Source organism: Podarcis vaucheri (genome assembly GCF_965113315.1).
Source record: "Podarcis vaucheri genome assembly, chromosome: 2".
In the NCBI taxonomy this organism is placed as follows: domain Eukaryota; kingdom Metazoa; phylum Chordata; class Lepidosauria; order Squamata; family Lacertidae; genus Podarcis; species Podarcis vaucheri.
The window spans coordinates 94,033,917-94,053,676 of NC_138760.1; the positions used below are offsets into that span (position 1 = coordinate 94,033,917).

Here is a 19,760-nt window from a genome sequence, read left to right on the forward strand (position 1 = left end):
GTACTGATTATTTCTTCTGTTATAACATTGGAAATTTAAAACACTATTTTAAAAACAAGAAATTGCCTATGCACAATCATCTTTTGTTGCTTTCATTAGTTGTTCATCCTTCAAGTGGGTTAGTGTCTTTTGGCATATGTCTGAGGTAAATTTTACAACAGAAATCGGAAAGATATATTATTGTAAAGGCATAGCTTCAAATAAGTGTTTTCTCCCTTTGCCCTCACAATTTAAATTGACTTTCTTGTTGCACCAGTCTTCGCACCCACTGCAAGTACAAACGTGTGCTCCTACACACAAGCCACTGTTTGAGCAGAACCAATGAAAGTAACCTCCAAGCCATTTCCATAGAGAAAGCCTCAACAGGATTACAGCTGCCTCTAGTAGAGTGACCACATGAACTATAAATGAGAGCTTCCCATCTGCTTGGAAGCTGGAATCCAGTAGGCATACACATTTATATCTCACTTTTCCTTCAAGGTAGCATATATACTGTATTTTTCGCCCTATAGGGCGCACTTTCCCCCCTCCAAAAATGAAGGGGAAATGTGTGTGCATCCTATGGGGTGAATGCAGGCTTTCGCTGAAGCCTGGAGAGCGAGGGGGGTCGGTGCGCACCGACCCCTCTCGCTCTCCAGGCTTCAGGAAGCTATCCGCTAGCCATGGGAGACCCAGCTCTCCCAGGGCTAGCGGAGAGCTTGCCTGCACCCAGAAGCTTGGGGCGCGCTGAGCTCCGCACGCCCCAAGCTTCGGAATTAGCGCAGCACACCTGGGGGGAAATAATTTTTTCCCCTTTATTTCCCCCCAAAAAAACTAGGTGTGTCCTATGGGGCGAAAAATACTGTAGTTCTCCCCAATCTTATCCTCAAATCAACCCTGTGGAGCAGGTTAGGCTGTGAGAGAATGTTGTGCAAGGTCACCCAGTGAACTTTATGGTGGAGTGAGATTTTCAACCTGAGTCTCCCTCATTCTAGTCCAGCTCTCTGACAACTGCACCACATTTGCCTACTTGGTACCCTTATGACTTCACCCCCAAAGGTGCACTGCTCCATTGTCTCCCAAGACAGATGGATGTCAAACAGCTAGAAGCTGACTCAAACCTCTAACAAGCTCATCCTGCTCCACGTTAGCTTTGGGCTGCTTTGAGAACAGAACAAGATAGTTCTTAATGAGATTGCAGCACAGGTGTGCCCTTTGCACCCATGAAGTATCGTCATTCACTCATATTCACTGCAACTCTGCCAATATCACATATCACTCCTTTCCAATCTGCTGTCTAATTGCCTGAAACAACTTGTGTATGTTCAAACTGCTGTTCTCCTTTTATGCATAATCCACCTCTTGGGAGATGCCATTCTGCTTCTTTCAAAGCCTCCATGGACCTAGATTGCTACTGCTTAGGCTGCTGGCTTGAGTTCTTAAACATGTTTTATGCCTAATTACACTTAAGAGCTCTCTCCCTTGCTTTTCCTTTTCAGTAAGTGATAGGTTTACTCTTGTATATCCTAAGGAGACAAGTTGATTTATATTTTGGTGGCTTGTAAAGAGCCCCTGCTTTCATTTGTTAAGTTGAATTGGCCAGTGAAGCTCTGTCTTTGAAGGGCAGGTCTTTCAGAAGCAGTTGATTTCTTAACTTCTAATGACGTTTCTTTTGGTGGAATACTAATACTGTAAAAGATAAGTAAACTCAAAAAGACTTTTCTTCTATAAATCACAGCCAAAATTTAGAGGGCCATATATGTAACTTGGCAAGTGTGAGATTGTGACTCCGCTCTTCAGAATCTCATATTCAGCACATAATTTGGCATCCTAAGAGTTTTTCCAAAATGTATCTAGACTTTGATTGTGGAGAAAATATTGGAGGTCTGCTAATGTTATATCTTGACAAGTAAGAAGTTAGAGGGAAAGGAAGACAAGGCGTGATTTTCACTAACCAATAAATCAAGTCTTCCATATCCTGTTCAGCTGTTTGTTTCTCTCCACTCCCTGCCTTAGTTTCCGTTCATCTTCTGCCCCACTTAAAACCACCTTCCCATTAATCCCACCATCCTTGATCTATTTATATTAAAAACAATCCAAACAAAGGAACAAAACAAAAACAGTTGCTGAAAAGAGGAGTTCCAAATTAAAGGTTCTTAAGCTCAGAATTTGAAATGGATAGCACACAGCCCCGGTACATATATTTGTATCGTTTTTCTTTCTGTCTTTTTTCAACAAAAGCAACGGCTAAAGCTTTTATGATTTTCAGAGTGGTGATATATGTAACAGTGAGAGAGTGACAAGAGAGTCAAATCCTTCAGGACTAGGGATGTCTGGCAACCTTGCTCTAGAGACTGATCACTGTAGCTATATGTTCTTCTTGAACAATTCAGCTACTTCTGTAGTGCAGAACAAGGATGTGCTATGAAACATTGGCTGGGAATTTTAATACAGCAATGTAGATACAGGCATAATTATGCCAAGAAGAGGACTGGAGGAACAGAAGGAGGCTGTATTTAAAAGCCATGCAGACCAACCCTGAAAAAAGAGAGGTGAGTTGGAGCTGTCTTATTTAAAAATGCCAGGTGTTTTCCTTCCCCCTTCCCCTTCAATCTTCTTTTATGCCTTACTTAAGAGCTAGGGCTCTTTGCTGTGCCATCTTTGCCTGATTCCTACCACTTCTTCCTTTACCCTCTGTCAGGTCACAACTATATAAAGACCAAATATTAATAATAATAATAATCCAAATCCACTGGAATTCCAAACTAGAAACCATATTATTTATAGATGTTCTCCACAAACCCTACATGGACATACCCTCCTATGCTTTGCTGATGAGACAGCGAAGATGAGCAAACATATTTAAACATGAGGACTATGCATGGGTGGGTGAGTGAGTGGGGCAGCTCAACCATCTGGTGTGATGTAGGCAACACAGTCTAGATCAGGCTTCCTCAAACTTGGCCCTCCAGATGTTTTGAGACTACAGTTCCTATCATCCTGCTAGCTAGGGATCATGGGAGTTGTAGGCCAAAAACATCTGGAGGGCCAAGTTTGAGGAAGCCTGGTCTAGATTCAAATGGGCCACAAGCTGAAAATGGAAACTAAAAGTGCAGGCAAGCAGCTGGCTCCAGATGGCACACAAGCCTGCATGTAGCACTAAGTCATGGTTTAGTGTCACAAGGATAAGATAACTTGCCTGTGAGTCCTGGAAAACTTGTTCCCTGCCTTGTAGGCCTTTTCCACCTCACCTGGGGGCATGGGGCCCTAACTGACTCCAGCTACAAATATGTAGCTGAGGCTGCTGAATTGACTCTTGGGCTGGGGTGTTGTTTGGGGGATTTTGGCTGTGGGGGGTGTTGGTGTTGTTAATGCTCTTTTTTTGATCTTTATTATATATATTATTGTGATTTATGTGGAATTTTTTTCAGTTTGGTTGTGTATTTTTAATGTTTTGTTTATTGTTTATGACTAATTTTGTTACGTTATTACATATTTTTTCATGTTGTAATCTACCTTGAGCATGTTTGAACTGTGGAAAGGTAGGAAATTAATAAAATTATGTATGTATAAGATATAATGGCCCTCTCTGCCTCCAGCACAACCATAAAACGGAGATTGGAAGTTTAGACCTCCTGTTTAGATTAACCACAATGTAGTGTGTTGTCCAAACTCTAAATTGTTGTTAGTTTTAAACTGATTAGTGGAAACAAATCAGCTTTGTAAATTATGGTTGATTAGTTTTCCACTTACCAGTTAGTCTTAATTGCAGTTTGGGTTCAGGTGACACAGCAAGCTGTGTGGTTCATCTGAAGTGGAAGTAAAAGCTTCCAAACTCATCTGCAGCCACACTGGAGGGGGAGGGCGTAAGATGTGAGCCTTACCTGCTCTGGATTAAACCCAAGGCTTTCTGTATGCAAAGCATGTGCCCTGTCACTAAGTTTACAGCCCCACCTGTAATCCTATATAATAAAGTGATGTAAATAAATAATATCAAGAATACAACTCTAGTAGGAAACCTCTTTGTGTTTCTACTCTGGGCTTCAGCAGTAGCTATCATAGGCAAATGAGGACTGTTGGAGACTCGGGGGGGGGGGGAGTGTTTCCCTGAGAAAGGAGTTTTAAATTTGTGGTTGTCTCAGCAAAATTTGGGCAGTTGAAGAACTGGGCAGCCAGTTCATTTGCATTTGTTGCCTCTGTTGTCCATGAGAATAAAAGTCCAGTTAATAAATGCTAAATTGCAAAGTGAGCTCATTCCAGAGCTCAGGCACTCAAGCAGAGTCTCCAATATGCTAGCCCAAATTACAGTTTTGGCTCCTATGCCTTTTTAAAAGAGATCCAATATGCAGAATGTAGCAGGAAAGCTCAGCTTCAGACTGTAGTCCCAAGCCTCGCCCGCTAAGGATTGCATCACTTTTCTCTGTGGGACAATTTCTCTTCCAGTATTTTTGTATGTGAGGCAATTGTTAAAGATACAGGAGCTTTGCCTGAAAAGTTGGCAACATTAGTCATATACCTCATAAATGGAATGTGGAAGTGGGTCTGCTGCAGCTGCATGAATATATATTTTAATAAAGCTGTCACTAGAAACTACAAATTCTAATAACTTTTTTTAAATGTGTCAAGTTTGGCCTTTCTAATGTGTATTATTTCTACCTCTCTTACTGTTTCATACCCTGCTGTTTGTTTCAATTCATCTTTCCCTTGGGGGTTGTGCTGCACTTGGGAATAAAGTTAGCTTAACATTTGGCCAGAAAGCTCTAGCTGCAAATGAATATCTTGGCAAATGTGTTTCAAATGACATCTTGTTTTCCAAATTCTGCCTTACGTGAACTATTCATCCTTATTGATATATATATTTCATAAGTTTCTGCTTACGTTTCTTAATTAATATTTGAATAATCATGTAAGTTCTACTCCAGCCATCACTTACTGTCAGTGCAAGATTTCTTACTACTTCTGTTAAATAAATGCCTGCTTAATTTATTTGAGAGGCTGTGGACAGCACAGGTGAATGGGGATGTTTAGTCCCTCCCCACTAACTGCTATACACTGTTGGTGAAAGCAAGAAAATAATGTATGTGCCAGCAGAAAAAAAACTATTGTCCATAAGTTAACATACATTGTTCCCAACTCACTCTCTAGAACAGCAGAAAGGAAGTTCCCTATAGAATATATGTTTTTTATCGAAGAGCAGGAATGATGACTTTACAAACGGCTCAAAATTCACCACAAATTATTTAGTATGTGCTCTGGTGCAAAAACTTTTACTGTAGCTCTGTGCAGCTCTGCTGCAAGCTGTTCCATCCCTCCAGTCTAACAGCCCTAATTAACCAGATGGAATTTTTTAACTAATGGTATAGTAACTTGAGGAGGCTTGTATCTGATACCTTAGTTTGGAGACAAGGCTTTTTGAGAAAGGGTTCCTGCTTCCTCAGTACCTTTTGGTAGTGAAAATGATGTGATAGTCAGATACAGAGTATTAGTTAAAGTTGTGATAGGATCTTCATAAGCAATCAGCTTTAAAAGACTTAAAATAAAATTATTGTGAAGAGGGGTGCAGTGATTAATTTTGAAGGGAATAGGTGTCTGGGTTCATGCTTGGTGTGAACTCTGTCAATCTGTCCTGGAAGGCATCCAGTGTAGGGTAGCTTATTGGTTGAAATACACTTTAGTTTATTATTTCATATCTTCTTCCTTAACATGGAGGCAAAGCCAGAAGTTGAAGGCTGAATTGTGTTAAAGTGTATTTTGTATTTTGTCACACTGCTGCAAAAACAGAGTCTCCAGTAATGATTTGGTTAATACAGATGGCTAGAATTTGTCTACCTGTTCATACCAAATTTAAATTGTGTGTTCTGGCAAACTAGTTGTCATAAATAAAACCAGTGTATAATATGTATCTAACCTATTGCAGGATTAATTCCAATAAATTATTTTTAAAATGTGTGGCCAGTATTTAGCTAGTCATTTGAACTAATTTTAAGGGTTCCCCCCCCCGTCAAACTCAGTCTGTGATGAAGAGCCTGAATAGCTCAATTGTTTAGAGTGTGATGCTGATAATGCCCACGTTTGCTGGTTCGATCCCTGTATTGCAGGGGTGCCCACACCTTTTTCAAAGAGGGCCAGATTTGATGAAGTGAACATGAAGAGGGCCGACCAAAGCTGTTGAGCTTTTTTTTAGGATTGAAGTTGCTGAGTTGTTTTTTTTAGAATTTTATCCCAGGACATATACTGCCATGGGAGCTACATTAGGCCCCCAAAACAGACTTTGAACATGCCTGCTGTATGGGATGACTGCATATTCCTGCATTGCAGGGGGTTGGACTAGATGATACTCAGAGTCTTTTCTACAATTCTATGTTCTTTGTTTCTATGTTTACATTGTCATAAGTGCATTGGATGTATTACAGTTGGCTGAACATTTTTAGATTTGATTGATTTTAATGGGAGACTTGTATGTGCTTTAACTCTGTGAACAGGGAACTGAAAGTTTTACTTTGGTTGGATCATGTGTTCCTGGGTTGTATTTGATCTGTAATAGACAAAGTATTTTTTAGCTGCAGAACAAGAATAAGCATGATAGTATAGAACTTGTACACCTTGCTTATTGCTTGTTGAAAATATTATTTTTATTAAGCCACACCTATTTTAAAGGCTTCTTGCATGATTAATCTTATTTCTTTTGGGAGCCTTAGAGCCTTTTAGTAAGGCCTCTTATGCAAATTCTGAAATGATGTGTGCCTTTTATTCCCATTAGTATTGTTACTGGGTATTGAGCCATATATGTGCACATTACATTAACAAAAGGGACAATAAATTACACTGAGATTTAACAATTACGCAAAGGAGCAATTACATAGGTGGAGGCAGCGAATAGTGGGGGTTGAATGCAACTAAGTTGTTGCACTAGGAGAAGCCAGCACAGTGAGTCCTCTAACAGGAGTCTTCCTGCCCCTCCTGAAATCTGTTTGAGAAGGTTGGGAGAAACCTCAGAACAGCACAGTGTGAGGAGGGGGGGAGATTGTTCCATCTGGCAAGCAGAAATGCTTGCAATGCCTGAATGAGCTCCTTAGTGCAGCATTGAATCCCACCCTTAGACTAGAGCTCCATCTGCTGATGTAGAATTAGTTCTGCTTCACACAACTGAAGGAACCCTTCTTTAACTTGAGAAGGCTGTTTTTAAGGTGCTTTCCTGATTTGTTTGAGTGTGGATGTTTCTAACATTGTTTCAGTATTAGAGTTCAAAATTTAGCAGCTGCACTGAATGAGTGCTTGCATGATATGTGTTACTGTACTTGAATTCAAAACATCTCTTCTAAATTCAGTGGTCTTTTTAAAAAGTCATCTTTTTTAGTTACAGGTAGGTAGCCATGTTGGTCTGTTGTAGTTGAAATAAAATAAAAAAATTCCTTCCAGTAGCACCTTAGAGACCAACTACCGTATTTTTTGCACCATAACACTCACTTTTTTCCTCCTAAAAAGTAAGGGGAAATGTCTGTGCGTGTTATGGAGGGAACGCCAACGGGTGGCATGCCTACGGATTTTCCTCCTCTAAAAACTACATGCGTGTTATGGTCGGGTGCGTGTTATAGAGCGAAAAATACGGTAAGTTTGTTACTGGTATGAGCTTTCGTGTGCATGCACACTTCTTCAGATACACAGAAACAGGAGTTATAGTGAGAGGGTGGGGAGGGGTATTGCTCAGAAGAGTGGTGGGAATGGGTGATTGACTGATCGGTGTGGTAAACCTGTTGATGGCTGCTTTTTTGAACAGTGATAAGGTAGTCCTGATTTCTGGGCTCCAGATGAATCCTTTGTCATTCTGTGAAATCATGATGAAATTGAATGACCAGTTGAGTTGAAAACATAGGTATGTGTGAAAAACATTAGAAATTAGAAATCTTCAAAAGAGAACACTACGAATATAGAGAACAGTACCAAGAATCTGGCTGGCGCTAATTTTATATTCTGGATTGTTGGTATTTATTTCCCTGTGCCTGTTCTGTTGCAACATATTAAATTTTGTAAACTGTGTTAAATGCTTTTTTAAAAAGTGGGAAAAAAGTAAACTAAACACTTGTGCCTTTAAATTTGTTCCTGAAGACTTGGCAGCAAGCATTACTCTTATTTGGGTATGGGATGGAGAAGCAGGTTCATCAATCCTCACCATGGTTTTCTGATCTAACAAGAATAGACACTGGCTAAAAATATTGTTCTAGAAGGAGATGGAAGCTCCTCTGATCTTGAAGTGGTCGAATTTAACAAGCTTGATTCATTGTCACTAGCTGCATAGGCAAAAAAAATCCTTGCAAAAAAGCTCTCATAAACCGAGGTCCTGTGAATTATTATAGTTAATATGAATGTGCAGCTTCCTGGTAGATACATCACAAAATCCATTGCCATCTCAGGAGCAGCAAACCTTGGCATGTTGTGTCGTCTAAACTCCAGGTAGTTTTCTCTAAAAAGACTTTGGCTACCACTCATGGTTTGTTTGCAAGGAAGCAAAACCTTCTGGTTTGTTCCTTGTGGCCCAGGTAAGGCCAAAGCAGACACTTTTGAGCAGCATGCCCCAATGTACTACTCCTTCACACTAAACCTTAGTCAAATGTTAACTATGGTTTGCTGCAGGGGTTACCAGCATGGTACCTGCATGTGTGTCCAGAGAGGCCTTCCATTGTGCCCACAGAGCCACTTCTCCACCACACCCCTCCCACCCATGAAATTAGGCTTGAAAGAAGCAGTCTGTTTTAGCCAATAGACCGGGTTTCAGTATGTGATTAGTAGCAGGGTGGCAGGGGTGCCCATTACAATTTATCCAGTTTGCAGATGTGCCTATGGGCCAAAAGGGCTATGACCCCTGGTTTAACATGATGTGCTAACACAGCCAGTGTGTATGGAGGGTTAATAATAAATGCAACAGTCAAATTATCATGAAAGATCACTCAGGCAAGTTCAAAGGCTCTCTTAAAAAGAAGATAAGGTAGCCTGCTATCGTGAGGCCATCAAAGGACAAGTAAAGTAAGTTTCCCTATGGAGAGAGTTGCATAGTTTTGATGCCACTGCCCCAAATTACCACTTAACATCTTTTAGAAAATGGAGACACAGAAACCCAGAACTCCAAGTGTGGGTGTTGATGGAGGCAGGTATGTTCATATGGGATGGGGGGAGCTGTTTCCAAGTCACCACTATGAAAGCTAAAATGTAATTTGTGGTGTAGCTTTTTTGCCTTCCCTCTGGGTAAAAAAGAAATGTGGTTTTGTTCTTCCTATATCTGTAAGGAAGAAATCATCCTTGCTTTCAGTTCTGTTACAAAAAAAAAGGAACTCCAGCTTTGTTTTTCTCTGTCAGAGGCTGGGAATATTTTTAGTGGGCTTCGTGACACAGCTGAAGATTGTTCATGTGACACACAGAGCAGTTTGCTTGTTAGGAGTCGCCCTCTCTTTCTGGAACATCCACTCAGAGCTCTGCCAACATGCCTAGGGTGCCCCTGCTTCATATTCTATTCATACTGCATTGGCAGGACAGAATTCAGTCTAACAAGGCTAGAGCAACATTCTGCTTAACCTTACTCTCTAGGACAGCATGTTCAAGCTAGGGAGAAGCCTTCGGCTTTACTGCACGTTCTTTTGCTTGTTTCAGAGCCAGCATGGAAACCTCGACATCCTCTTCTGATACAGTATGTTTTGTTACCCTCCCTTCTTTAGTGGTGCTTTTGCTAAAGTTCTAGTGAGAGAAAGCTCAACATGCAGATAGGCATTGAATACATGCAATGAAGCATTCCTTCAAAAGATGCTCCATTCATTTTTGAAATAGCTGCTGTCTGCTATTTTTGTGCATTGTGTCGTAGACTTACACTAAAGTCCTGGTTATCCAGGCTGATCGAGAGCATGAAATATATCAGAAATATATAGCAGGCATAAACCATATTCATCATGTAGAAGGATTGGAAAGTGTGAGGCTTGGATGAATGACTTTAGCCATACCTTTTCTGTTGTGCATTTCTGATTGGTCTGTTTTGGAACTGTAATGAGATGGACTTGAAATGGTTTTATGGTGGTTGTTTTTTGATCCATTTGTGTCATATAAATAGTGCCAGTAATAAACGGTGTGTTTGTGCACATTTTTTTGCTTGCTTTTTATGATGGAAGAATAATTGGGCATCATAAAGCTGCCCTTTTCTATGAAATAAATCATAATACAAAAGGTTCTTGTCCCTTTTCATCCTCATTAGAGCTGTTTGTAGTTATGCAAAGTGATTTCCCCCCCTTAGGGCTTTGAGGTCAGTCTTTGCTTTAGCAACAAACTGAAATTCAATCTGCATGAACATGTTAGAATTTCAGAAGGGTAAAACACAGGTTTGTCATTGAGTAGCATTTATATTTTAGTTAAAACAGAGTTTGCCTCTCTTCTGTCTATCTAGCTCGTGCATTTATTGGTAGTATTAGCAGGCAAATATGGAATGAGGTACTTTGATTATGAAATTGGAATGTTTGGTCCTCACTGCTCTTAATATAGTAAAAGTTGGTTTCCTAATCAGCTTACGTTAGGTCTGTTAATATTTCTTAACACAGCCATTTGAATGAACTTAATAAATCCTCCCACCTCCCACCTCAGAGAGAATTTATTTCCTTTGTCCTATGGTTACTCTTTCCTTGTTGTTTGAGTTTGCAGAAAGTTTTGGTTTATTTGATTATTTTTTGTCAGCATGGCTGAATCACAGTTTGTTTGCTCAGAGGTTATAAAAGTTCAGTGGCTTGTGGCATTGTGCAGCTTTAAGGTCAGCTACCAGTTGTATCAGGAGATGCAAAAAAATGGGGGGAGGGATAGAGGAGTAGTTTCAAATAAGAAATCTATAGGAATGAAAATAAGAGAATGACATTTGTATTTGTTCTCTGTGCTCTTGTTCCCAGAACAGAGCTGCTTTGTTGGGGCTTAAACAGTGAAAATAGAGAGCATTTAAAGTTCCTTTCATTTGCTGTGGAATGAGTGATAGGTAGTTAAAATACAATGCATAATCATTGCAAATTAAAGATGGGTAGTAAGAGATTAAATTGGGAGAAGGTAACTGTAATACAACAAACATCTCCAAAACAGATTAGTCTGATTATTAGTGACTTGCCCAAGACCAGTGAATTTTGTGGTCCTGTGGGATTTTGTCAAAGCCTAACACTCTTATTTATTCATAAGACATCATTGATTCTCTGACATTTGTTTTCTAGCATGATCATAAAGTGATGCCAGTCACTGCCTCTCAGTCACAAGGGTTCTTGTGGGGATTGATGGGGGGGGGGAGGATCAAGTACGTACACCACTTTGAGCTTTTTGGAGGAAAAAGTGTGATATAAATGCAATAAATAAATAATAATAAATAAAACCTGGCAGACAGGAATTTGATTCTCAGTGGCTCCCACTAAGTTCTGTGGAATAAAGTGAGCAGGTTACAATTGGCAAGTCTGTTGGAAGTGGCACAACCTGTTCTTTCATCCTGTCCTGCCAGGAAGCAGTTCAGCTGGTTCAGTGATGTTCTTGAGTATATTGGTTGCATTTCCACCTGTATAAGTGGCTATAACTTCCTCTCCTAAGTATTGTGCTTAGGTGCATTGTTGTGGTTTCTAGAGGCACCTGGTTGGCCACTAGGTAAAGCAGAATGGTGGACCTTTGTCTGATCCAGTGGGACTCCAGTGTTGTGGGAGCAAGGCCTGTTCTTAATGCTTGCAGCCTCCATTGTGAGGAATCTCAAGGGCCAGGTAGTGGTGATGCAATATTGGGTGTGTAGAAACAAAGTACTGTACTGCAGTTGTCTAAATTTCTGGACCTGTGAAGAAAGCACCCACCACACAGGCATGTTGCGCCTCTTTTCCCCTCGTGGTCCCTACAATATACTGGCCACACACTCTGGCATTTTTTTAGAAGTTGATTTTGCCATCAGCCCAATTTATGTAGGGCATATACTTCATCTCTTATATTCATATCTGTCAAATTGTTTTGCTGCTTGTTGCGAATGCCCTGCTTCATGGATACAAACCACCCAAGCTGGCAGTTGGATCTCACGTACTGAAGGGACAGCATCCATCACTGCACTTGAGGATAGGCAGCTAGCTTAGGGGCTCAAGGCAGGCCACTGCTCCATCCTCCAGCACCTCACTGTTGCTTCCTGCCCTCCAGCATACACAGCCTGAGGTAGCTGCCTCATCCCACGTAATGTTAGGGCTGACCCTGAAATCAGTGGTACAGTTGCTTATCCTAACAACACCAAATTCATTATTCATTTCTACAGCTGCAAGTATCTACAAATCTTCTCTCCAGATGAGGTGGTTAGCGACAAGCAGTAGGATTTGTTTAGGGCCTGGCTTTATAATTATAATTATTTATTATTTACTCAGTTTGTATACTGCACTTCACCCAAAAATCACAGTGCAACATGAAGATTGAGCTAAACCCCTGGGTGAACTGGAATCTGAATAGACATATTTCTCTTGCTGAATTATTGCTTTAGCTCATAAATGCTACACATGTAAAGATTTAGGTTACATTTGGTGTTAGTGGAGAGGGATTTATATATTTGCTGTTAGTAAAGTGGGTCATACAGTGTTCTGAAATGACATGCATCCCCCCCCCCCAAATGTATATTGCATATAAAGAATGGCAGTGTTTTTAAGTGCTACTTTTGGTATTTTATAGATTTTTTTTTAAAATTTGGTGTTGCATAAGCATCTGAGTGCTTTCATTTTGGAAGTGGAGAAATGTGGTGTACATCCTTAAAATAAATAACAAGTGCTGTGTACATTAGGGGCTTTCTTTAAATGGATTTTTGCTTTTTCTAGCATCATGTCACTTCCCTCCCCCCCCCTTTTCATTCCAGAGCAAAAACTGTTTTCACAACTAGAAACATCATTTTCGTTAATACTGCAAGTATGAACATCTTTAAAATGTTTCCAGCATGTTTAAAATTACCTATAAATTGATTCGTGTAAAATTTATTTGATCCACACATTTCTAATCATGTAAATATTCATAATATAAATAAGTGTGCATTAACATTTGTGTTTGTGGCAATCTAAGATAAGAAATTGATCTAAAAATTCACAATCCATCTATGAATACAGATTTCACAAATGCAATGTTTTATCTTCATCTAGAGTGCCCTCTGCAGGCTAAACTATAGCCAAACAAGATATGTAAAGCAAGCTTGATTTATTCAGTGTATTGATTGGTAAAGTGTGTTTTGTACCCTTAAAGGGGAAAGGAAGCTTGGGTGGGGGCTATTTTGAGCATTAAAATATCTGATGAGGACAAAAGGATCCACCTCTTTCCTATGCTATTGTTCCAGTTGCAACTTCTCAAGGCTGCTTTTGACTAAATATCTACTTTGGCCAAGTTTATATGCATTGTAATTTGAGCTAATGCATATTTGAACTTCTTAAATGCATATTTTGGATACTATACAAGGGGGAGGTGGAATGCTAGGAGTGCATTCCCCAAATGTGGGGACAATTATAAGCCATTTTAAATGGAGCAAAGAAAGTAGATAGAATTGGGGGGCAAGAATTCCCAGTCCTACAATCCATCACACTAAAATATCTCCTTTGTTTCAGTTCTCTAGCAGGAACAGTACTATTGCATATATTCATTGGACAAAGTCTAGTGTCTGCAATAAACCCTGATATGCATGCAGACTGGGCTAGGAATGTTAGGTTACCAAACTGGAATAAATTAAATATGGATTAAAATATATGTGTTACCCAGTGTGTTCTCTAGCTTTTGCTAGTATACGTGCTGAAACAGACTTTGTTTGAGTGGTTCTGTGGTCAAACAGAGATCCTTCTGATTAGTAGACATCTCTACTGCTATGAGGGTGGCAAACCACATCACACAATTAAACAGCACTGAACCAATGTTTGGTATCATTAAAGACTTCAGGTGCTGGGGAGCAGTTGGAATTTTAAAAAAAAAAATCTCTCAGTTATTAGCTTATTTAAATAAATTTATGTGAAGCTCATCAGAAGTCCTGCCATTAACCTTGCCTCCAATGCGGGTTTACATGCTCTGTAGTATAGTAGGCTAGACTATTCTGTTGTGGCAAGAGTCCTGTTTTCTTAAGTTCTCTTTCAACCTAAGTGATACCAGGGTTTAAGCATCAAGACTCTAGGTGTAAGAGGTCTAGCCTGGGTTGCAAGCCGATTAGCAAATGTAGATGGTAAGTAAGCATTTCACATTCTGAATAAATCAGTATAACTGTGTACTTGATAATGAGGCAAGCTTCCTGTTTGTAGGTAAACTGGTGAGGACTTGAGTGAAGAAACCCAGCTGAACCATTGACAGGGTTCCCTGAACCAGAAATGAAATTCTCCTATGTTAGAAGTCTTTTCTTTCTCTATGTAGTTTCATAGCTGTCAACTCTAGCTGTATAGCTAGAAAAAGTAAATCTGCCAATGATTTACTTGAAAGTAATTCATCCTAATTACTACCTTTTTATATTGTATGCTAATTTTTATTTGTAAAAGATAAGCAAAAATTAATCCACAACTGATCATATTGAATGTATAGTTGTGCAAAACAGGCATGTTTTGTAAATTGGCATAGATGTATTTGCCATTCAGAGGTGAACCTGGGGCTCCATAAATCCCATTTTATCTTGTAATCTTGTGGGAAATTAAGGTTCAGTTTAAATATTGCTTTTGTCGTGTGTGTGTGTGTGTGTGTGTGTGTGTGTGTGTGTGTATTCAACATGCTGTAGAAACTACTGACAGATCTTCTTGGCTAAGGAAATGCACAAACTGTTGCCTTTGTTTCCAGAACATGTGACAGAAGTAGAAGTACTTAACCAAGTGTATATTTTTTATTATGCTAGATGTCTTAACTTGTATTCAGAGTTCATATGATGAACTATGACTAATAAATGAAAAAAAAAAAATGTTGTTAGCATGCATGCTGTGAAGCAGATCTCTATTATCTACACTTTTGAACCCCTGAAGGCAATAAATGTTTAAAGCAGATTAATTACATTAAGGTTATAAAAAATACTTGATTTTCGATAACATGGTATCTCAGCTGAAGAGCCTTGCCTCCCACCAATATCCTTGGTTCTTTTCCTGCTTGGCAGGGGGTTGGACTCGATGGCCCTTGTGGTCTATTCCAACTCTATGATTCTATGATTTTCTCATGTAAACCATGGCACCTAGTCCACACATTCAATGGTCCTGTATCCAAATTTTGGGTTGGGCTCCAGCTTGACGGTAAAATCAGTTTGATTGTAGAATGGACTCCCTTGGAAGGTGGTGGACTCTCCTTCATTGGAGGTTTCTAAGCAGAGGTTGGATGGCCATCTGTCATGGATGAACAATAAGACCATGCAAACATATGGTCTAATATTAAGAAATATGCCCACAAATGTGTGTTTGGCCTAAAGAGAGGTCCCAGGTAAGAAAAGCCTGAAGACTTCCAGGTCTGGCCTGCGAAGTGTATTTCCTGGAACTTTTCACAATGAAAGATTCCAAAGGTATATACATGCCAGTCTATAGTAAAAAGAAAAAAAACAAAAAAAACCAGTGACATTGTAAAGATACCAGACTTAGATAAAAGCTTTCATTGCAATAAATCTGCTGTTCTTTCGGGTGTCTCAAGATTCTGGTATTCTCCCTGGAACTGTAAGAAACCGATTTGGTTAATAAACAACTTGTATCATGCAGGTTGAGTTCATCTCCTGCTCATAGAGAGTGGCAAGCAAAGCAGATAATGTAATTGTCATCTTGATGAAATTTCAAGAAGAGATGTGACTGATCATGATATCTGCTCCTTGTTTGGGGTGTATAGGGTGTTAGGGAAGGAGTAGGGGTAGTTTGTCCACCTTTGGTCCCCACGCTGCACTCAGCTCTCACCTGTGGTGATAAAGTTTAGTATTTTGTTCAGAGTTAGAGATAGGTATGATTGGGTCTTGCAACCACCGATAAAAACTTCGCCACTGCTAATTTTCTAGCATTTGTCTGGTCTTCCAATAGGAACCTCACATAGTGAGCCTCTGAATTTCCCAGGAAAGGTACCAGCAAGGGCAATATCAGTTCAACCCTGGCTTGCTCGTATTTCGCACAGTGCAGCAAAATATGTTTTATAGAATAGATGTCTTGGGCACACGAGCAAAGTCTGTCCTGGTAGGGAACTCCTCTCAACCTGCCATCCAACACTGCAGAAGGAAAGACGTTTAGTCTGGCTTTAGTGAATAACCTTCGATAATTTGGTGCTGTAAAGTTTCTAATGTAAGGTGTTAACTTAAAGACATGCCCATATTGTACTCCTACAGCCAATGGACTACAGACTGCGTGTGATCGAGATCGCAAGTCACTATGTGCATTATCCCATAATCTTTGCTTTAGTGTCTTTAGGGCGCCTTCATGACCCAGGTAAAAAAGATGGGGGGGGGGTGACAGACCAGTAGAGGTGGCTTTTCTAGCCATGGTTTTCTGCCATTTGCTGACAAACTCCTCATTGGTCAAATGTTGATACAAACTCTCCCCTAGATCAAACACTGAAATCCTGAGCCAGTGTTTTAGGGCAGTCCACCATGCTTTAGTTGAGATTGGGCATACACCAGATTCTAACAGAAGTATGGAGTTGGGGACGCAGTTAGGGACCTGTAGCAGAGATCGTAAAATTTTTGCCTGAAAGCCGTCTAGCTTAGGCAGGTCCCCATTGTGCCAGACATTTGCAGCATAAAGGAGTTGCGAAACGGATTTTGCTTTTGCGTTGAAAACCCTCAAGGCTGCTGGAACATACAATTGCTCTTAAATAAAAAGGCAACTCAAATAATTAAGGAGATGGAGCAACTTCCCTATGAGAAAAACCCCCCGCATTTGGGACCTCTTAGTTTAGAAAAAAGTTGCAATGTTTAATGTAGACTGTGACAGTGTATGTAAGCTAAATTTTCCTCAATGATTAGTGTTTTTGCAAAGAAAAAGACTATAAAACATTTCTTATTATTTTATTTTTTTAAATAAAAATGATGTTCCATGCTTTTTAGGTGCCTTATATGGTTTTCATGTGTTGTCGTTTGTTGTTTTTTATTATGGCTAGGGGCCTCAAAAGCTGGAAGTTGCATGGGCCTCTCTGGACCTCTGAGAGGGCCTGGTCCAGTGGCAAATAGTGATGGGTGAACCCCCATCTGCACATGCATTGGAAGGCATTTGGGAGACAGGTGTGTTTTATCTGCCAGTGCAGTAAAATATGGTTACCCTCTATAGGGATATTCTTCTGTCTGATTCTGAATATTACATATAATCTCATCCTTCAATTACATCCCCTTGATCTTAACTTGTCTTTATTATAGACAAATCAGAGGTAGCCAGTGTGTACAGTATGCCTTCAGCCATACTAGCTGGAAAAATGTAATCCAACACCATCTGGAGGGCTACCCCGGGAATCAATGTTTTGCATAAAATGAACTTATAAAAATATTTTAGCTGACTTCTGCGTGTTGTTCACATTTTGAAATTTAGTATCCCCTTTTTCTCTCCTCTTCTGGGTGTTTGTTCGTTGCAACAATATATAAAGAAACAGTCATGCATATCATTCCCCCTACCCGTACTGCTGTTTTCTTCCATTCATAGTGCTTTTCCCCAGTTACATAACAAGCTGCCTTTTGAAGGGCCATGCATTCCACAAATAGTTATACACTTTTATGTATGCACACAAGTGCACTGCATGAAAACTGGCTTATACAGAGAAATCCTTTCATTTGGAGCAACATTCTCTAATATATTGGAAACCAAACTACAATAACTGAATTTAAGGATAATAACTAAGAGGGATTTTTATTTTTTTTACAAATATTCTTTTAGTGACCTGAAGGCTAGATTGTTGGCCATAGGTATGCATGCTATTCCCGGCCCCCTTCCACCATCTAGCTATGGTCTCAATTGAAATAGGTTTTACAAGAGGGGTTCTTGTTTGTTGGCAGCGGGGGCTGTGTTGAAAACAGGCAAAACCAATTCAGCCCAGAACTTATGTTGAGATTAATATGCACTCTTCAATGTATAGAAATATGATCAGTTTTTAGACTGCTAGTGTACTTTCATGTACCACTGAAATATTTGTATTCTTTGTTATAGATAAATGTGGTTTATAAGTACCTGGATAATCATATATATGAATTTGCTGGATAAAGGTTTTGAGTTCCAATATAACAATTTCCACACTCTTCTCTCCCCTGCACCTTACACCCAATTGAGAGGAATAAGCAACAGAATCTGTCCCCATCAAGCTTGAGGAAGCTCTACATGTGACATTAACAGGCACTGAGTTGACTTATTGTCCTGTACGTGAGAAAGAATCCTCAGCTCACCAAATTCATTGATGAATCTATTCTTCCATCTCTGAATTATTCTGCCAGTACTTTGGAATGCAGTATTTTCTTTAGCTGGCCCACACACACGCACACACGCACACACACACACACGATGTTGTACTTGTGTCATGTTCAACCAATCCCAATGCATCCCTGGAGAGAAACCCATAGAAATGTTCACCATGTCTGCTCTGAGAGCGTCTATCAACTTTAAATCTTAGAGTACTTAATTTATCCTGCTAGCATTGTTTTGGCAAGGACATTGCACCGCTCCTTCCTCATTTGTCTAAACTTCTTGGTTCCAAACAGACTTGGAAAGGAGCCTTGGTTAACTGCAGGTGTTATGAGCATCCAACAAGTTTTGAGCTTGCAGGTTTCCAGCTTATCTAAGAGAAGGAGATTGGAAGCTTTTGCTCTAGTTTTTTTTTTTTTTTTAATTATTATTATTAACTGCAGCTTGTTGTTTCATCTAAACCTGATAAACTGGTTGACCTTAATTATTGTAGTGTAGTCTGTGGGTTATGGAGCTGGTTTGTTTCAACAAAACATGGCTAAGAGTAACCAGTTTGTCAGGTTTGGATGAAACAACAAGCTGCAGTTAATCAAAACTGGAAGCCAAAGCTTCCAGTCTCCTCTTTATAGCTTTGCAGGAGTGTGTATGTGAGGGAGCACATGCAAGCCTTAGGTTCCTTATAGCTCCCTCCCATAATGATAAACCATGCTTTATTGTGATGTCTCAATTGTCCCAGTGTGCAGTGTGGACAGTTACAGTATCTCTTTGAGAGTCTTCGTGGGTCACTGTGTATCAGACAATGAATCTCATTAGAACAGGAATGAACTTCTTCCAAGTTGCCGTTGCCTACTATATGAGTTATCCTATAAAATGAGCATGTTGAGTTCCTTCCCAATGTTTTGAGATAAGTCTCTGCTAGGTTAAAGATATCAGGAGCTTGACTACACAGGTGCAAGGTTGGATCTCCTGCTGGAAGGGGCAGAGGGGAGATGTTTTTTGTCTGTTCTCCTGAAAATCTGTCATGTACAATGTAGAAGGTGGTACTGGGGTCCGTAGGGGGGAGAGAGAACAATAGGAAATCTCCTTCCCACCTCTAGATTGGTAAATCTATATCCAGCTCATGTCCAGACTGTTTTACGGCAGCAGTGTTCATAATGGAAAGTTGGTTTTTCTACAGTGGCAATGTCAGATGATCTGGAAAGTTGGAGTCTCTACCCAAGTTACCTTAGTTAGCTTTTTATTTTTAAAAATAATTCATATTCTGTCCTCCCTCAAGGATATCAGGGTGGCTAACAATAAATTCCATAAAAAACCACAAAATCATAAAACTACATTCTACTGATTTCACAACCGAACATCATGCATAGTATTGGAACAGTGTCTTAATCTGGCATCTCTATTGGGAAAGCTCAATCACATATCACAATA

At 39.8% G+C, this 19,760-nt stretch overlaps 1 protein-coding gene across 6 annotated transcripts in view; it reads left to right on the plus strand.

Annotated features, from left to right (window-relative positions):
• TMCC1 (transmembrane and coiled-coil domain family 1) overlaps positions 1 to 19,760 on the plus strand; it is a 112,297-nt gene that overhangs the window by 66,269 nt on the left and 26,268 nt on the right. Inside the window, exon 1 of one of the 6 annotated variants that reach the window (XM_082209781.1) lies at positions 9,476 to 9,658. The exons of 4 other annotated variants lie outside the window; for them this stretch is intronic. In XM_082209781.1, the coding sequence (XP_082065907.1) occupies positions 9,629 to 9,658 (30 nt within the window). In that variant the 5' untranslated portion in view covers positions 9,476 to 9,628. Of the gene's footprint in view, positions 1 to 9,475; positions 9,659 to 17,128; positions 17,171 to 19,760 lie in introns of those variants that run through there. One more of the 6 variants, XM_082209782.1, reaches the window with a different exon arrangement.